General features: G+C 41.2%; 1 protein-coding gene across 1 annotated transcript; it reads right to left on the bottom strand.

Moving 5' to 3' along the window:
- Positions 1-1,249: 1,249 nt before the first annotated feature.
- LOC110534589 (NAD(P)(+)--arginine ADP-ribosyltransferase 2) lies at positions 1,250-2,946 on the bottom strand. Its single transcript, XM_021619501.2, has 2 exons — positions 2,705-2,946; positions 1,250-2,242 (listed from the first exon to the last, which is right to left on the bottom strand). Exons 1-2 carry the CDS (start codon positions 2,780-2,782, stop codon positions 1,475-1,477), a joined length of 846 nt encoding a protein of 281 aa, XP_021475176.2. The 5' UTR covers positions 2,783-2,946; the 3' UTR covers positions 1,250-1,474.
- Between the last annotated feature and the right edge of the window lie 1,525 nt (positions 2,947-4,471).

Raw genomic sequence — 4,471 nt, 5'->3', positions numbered from 1 at the left:
AGTTGAAGCTGTATCAAGCTTGGCAGAATTATGTTAGAATTCAGTCCTTATAAAGTAATGTTGTGTATTTTTCTTCTTGGCTTTTGGCTTTTAAAATATAGTTTCAGACTAAGCATTACTCACTCAGTTCCAGGTTGGATGGTGTTTTCAGGTTTCTGTTGTTTTCCAGAGAATTTGCTGTATAGAGAAATAAATCTTGGTAGTTGTGAACCTTCCAGGTGATTCCGTAATTCCGTCCAGAATCAGGTTGTAGGTTTCAAGTTTTGATTTGAAGTGGGGGTTATGTTGTAGAAGGTAGAATCCAGTATGTGTTCCTGATAAAAAATCCAAGTTTATCTAACTCCTAATCTATCTTTTTTAAAGAAAATGCTGAAAAATGCAGGAGCTCATCTGATCCTGACTCGCTCACTCTCTGTCTCACTCTCTCTCTCTCTCTCTCTCTCTCTCTCTCTCTCTCTCTCTCTCTCTCTCTCTCTCTCTCTCTCTCTCTCTCTCTCTCTCTCTCTCTCTCTCTCTGGGCGATGTTGCCACCTAGTGGTTAAAGTGAGAGATGAACTCACCATAGAGGTATTACTGATATGCCCATGGGCTTTTCTCAACTCATCCTTCCTTGATTCCTCCTTGCATCCTCATTGTCTCTTCGCTTCCTTCTAAAAACGCATTGTATAATATTGGCCAATGGGAAGAAACGTGGACTTTTTCCTCTATTAGGGAGGATATAGGAGAGGAGACAGGAGAAAAGGAGACAGGAGACCGGAGGAGAGGATATAGGAGGAGACAGGAGACAGGAGATGAGAGAAGAGGAGATGAGAGAAGAGGAGATGGGAGGTGAGGAGAAAGGAGCCTTAGTGTCAGAGAGAGACAGAGGAGGAAAAATAAAAATAAGAGAATATCGGAAGAGAGCGCAGCACTTTGTGAAGAGACGTCCAAAATTGACTTAATTGAAGTTAGTGTATTACCGGATAAACCAGGTACCGCTTGTAGACTTTGTTCTCTGTTGCACTCTCTGTCTTTCTCTGTGTCTCTCTCTGTCTCTCTTTGTGTCTCAGTCTCTCTTTCTCTCTTTCCCTCCCTCTACCCAATTCTTATTATCCTTTCTGATTTCCCCCTTATTGTAGACAAAATGTCCAGGAGGTTGGAGAGTATGTTGTAATGTTTAGTCTTTTGTTGTAATTGTTGTAACCTATTGTTTGATGTTGCTGCACAAAGCAAGACAGTACAGTAAATATCCCCCCCCACCAGTTGGTAGTTTCCAGATTCACTTTATTGGACAATTCAACTCGTGTCATGTTATATTACATCTTAATCAGTGGCCCATGTAATGTTGTATCTTCAGACAGTCTAAATGTAGTACAGTGAAAGTGATAACTAAAAGGACTAGACATACTGCTGTCAAGCTCAATGATTTTCTTTATTCATTTTGCCACAAGCTGCAGAAGGTATATAAGAAATTTTCTTAGTTATTAATAATTGTTTACTTAAAAAGTTTGCAATTCAGGTTACTCCTTGGCTTGGTGATACTTTTAACTGTGTACACAACATCGCACCAAAGGTTTTTATCATTTTCTTTCTTCAGCACAGCAGTAACTTTGAACACTTCATATGGTGGAATCAACACCTCCTTTTCATAATTCCCCAGTTTGGGGTAGGACTTCAGGTCAGCGCCAAAACATGTCTCTATCTCAAAGCAAGACTTGTCTCCAAATCTTGTACTAATACCCTTGTCGAGAGAGCTGGAGGCAAAGAAGCCAAATCTGATTTCTTTGTTAACTTTACTAACAAACTCCATGTTGGTTCTTCGATACGTGGTGTGACAGGACTTTTGGTTCAGTTTCAGGAGGCGAATGGCGTCAGTCAGCAGGAAGTGAAGGGAGTGGAACTGGAAGGAGGTGGTGTACTCTGTTCTACTGGTCCGGACTGCTTGGTTGAACACTGGGTACATCTTACTTTGACCCCCTGAGTAAGCACAGATAGCCTTGATATGATCATGTGGAAGTTCTTTAGGATTGTACTTGGACTTGTCCTTTTGGAATCGTTTCTTCACATTCTCAATAGTTGCACATCCTTCTGCCTTCATCCAGGCTTGTTTGAAGATCCCTACTTTGTTAATTTCATTTGGAAGATATTCCTTCTGCACCTTGTTGTACATTTGTTCAGTGCAGCCATTATACATGTCGTCAACAGAGTCAGGGACCATGTCTAAGGGTATGCTGGAATTGAGACCAGGCTGATGGAGATGAACCTTCAGAGAATATGGAGGGAATAAAACAGGCGAAAGTGAAAAAGCAAGGATTTTTTAAATATATTTAATTTTATTTAAATAATCTTTCTCTCTGTCTATCTCTCACTCTCTCTCTCACTTTCTCAAATTCATTAAATTAAATGCAATATACTTTAATGAAATTAATAACAAGGTAAATGTTGCCACAGAAAAGTGACACACACAATTATGAAAACAACAGTGACAATAATAAAAGTAGTAGCTATAATACTATAAATACTGTATATACAGTGCATTCGGAAAGTATTCAGACCCTTTCAGTTTTTCCACATTTTAACAAATCGAACAAATAAACAAATATATATCTAATACAAAAATTTAATACCCACCTCTCTCTCTCTCTCTCCTTTCTTTCTATCTCAATGTCCTTCTTTCTTTCTTTCTTTCTTTCTTAATTGCAGTATAAATAGTATAGTATCTTACCATCTTGGAGTCCACACCCAAAGTCCAAGCCTGGAAGAAATACATCACAGTAAAGGTGAGGATCTTGTGTCTTGCCATGATGTCAAAATATATTGGTCCAATTTCAACTTGCAATGGAGATGAATTATCTTTTCAGATACAGAATCAGCATTCAAATGTTCAACTTTTAGAGAGCCTTGTTATACCAGTGGTTTTTTGTTTATTTTCACAGTCCCTCCTCTCTGGCTGAATACAGGCACATACATGCACAAGTACCACTCAAACAACAAACACACACACACACACACACACACACACACACACACACACACACACACACACACACCGTTTCTCAGTATCAGCAGTTGTGTTGTTAGTGTTAGGCATGTTCACACATAGCTCCCCGGGAGCGGATGACGTCGAGAGACCTGGTAGGTTGACAGGGTTCCATTCCTGTGTTATGACTGAGATGTGAGAGACCTGGTAGGTTGACAGGGTTCCATTCCTTTGTTATGACTGAGATGTGAGAGACCTGGTAGGTTGACAGGGTTCCATTCCTTTGTTATGACTGAGATGTGAGAGACCTGGTAGGTTGACAGTATTCCATTCCTTTGTTATGACTGAGATGTGAGAGACCTGGTAGGTTGAGAGGGTTCCATTCCTTTGTTATGACTGAGATGTGAGAGACCTGGTAGGTTGACAGGGTTCCATTCCTTTGTTATGACTGAGATGTGAGAGACCTGGTAGGTTGACAGGGTTCCATTCCTTTGTTATGACTGAGATGTGAGAGACCTGGTAGGTTGACAGGGTTCCATTCCTTTGTTATGACTGAGATGTGAGAGACCTGGTAGGTTGACAGGGTTCCATTCCTTTGTTATGACTGAGATGTGAGAGACCTGGTAGGTTGACAGGGTTCCATTCCTTTGTTATGACTGAGATGTGAGAGACCTGGTAGGTTTTCAGGGTTCCATTCCTTTGTTATGACTGAGATGTGAGAGGCCTGGTAGGTTGATAGAGTTTCATATCTTTGTTATGGCTGAGATGTGAGAGACCTGGTGCAGGTTGACAGGGTTCCATTGTATTGCGTTCATATGGCAAGGTCTTTCTGATCTGTGGTGGTTACAAACTATAGAAGACAAGGAAAGGAAGGGAGCAGATTGAGCCTATTGGTATGTGGCCTTAGTGTTTGGGAACATTTGAAAAGTTCATGCTGCAATCCAGCCACTGCATAGATGGAACCTAATCCAGCAGACATACTGTAGCTGTAGAGGGATGTGTGTTTACACAGATCAATATAGGTCACATATTAACACACTGAGAATTGTTTATTCACACTTCTCTCATACTGATCTGTGTGTGAACATGACTAACAACGGCAACACCACTGCTGGTACTGAGAAAATATGTGTGTGTGTGCATGTGCGTGAATGCACACACACACACACACACACACACTCACATCTTAGTCGATCAATCAACCATCCAATTAATGAACTATCAGGGAATATGGAAAACAGCACTACGTCAAACCTTCAGGCCCCTAGTATAAACTTCAGAGCCATCAATGACGGCATGTGGCGGGGCCCCACCACCTGGGGGAGAATTGGCTGGTTATGGGTGACATACCAATGGGCCAATCAGGGCGGGGTGCTTTGAAGAGACGTCCAGAATTGACTTAATTGAAGTAAGTGTATTACAGGATAACCCAGGTACTGCTTGTAGACCCCTCTCTCGCTCTCTCTCTCTCAAAATAGTGTAGTATCTTACCATCTTGGAGTTCACACCCAA

Source organism: Oncorhynchus mykiss, chromosome 10, assembly GCF_013265735.2.
Source record: "Oncorhynchus mykiss isolate Arlee chromosome 10, USDA_OmykA_1.1, whole genome shotgun sequence".
Lineage (NCBI taxonomy): Eukaryota > Metazoa > Chordata > Actinopteri > Salmoniformes > Salmonidae > Oncorhynchus > Oncorhynchus mykiss.
Note: the sequence above shows the minus strand (reverse complement) of the source record. Positions and strands in the feature narration are given on the sequence as shown.

What these genes read in the sequence shown, in the direction of transcription:
- LOC110534589 (XM_021619501.2), bottom strand. Translation starts at nt 2,782, where the DNA reads ATGGCAAGACACAAGATCCTCACCTTTACTGTGATGTATTTCTTCCAG. An exon ending in TGGGTGTGGACTCCAAGATG is followed by an intron (nt 2,243 to 2,704) that starts GTAAGATACTAT and finishes TATTCTCTGAAG; the next exon opens with GTTCATCTCCATCAGCCTGG.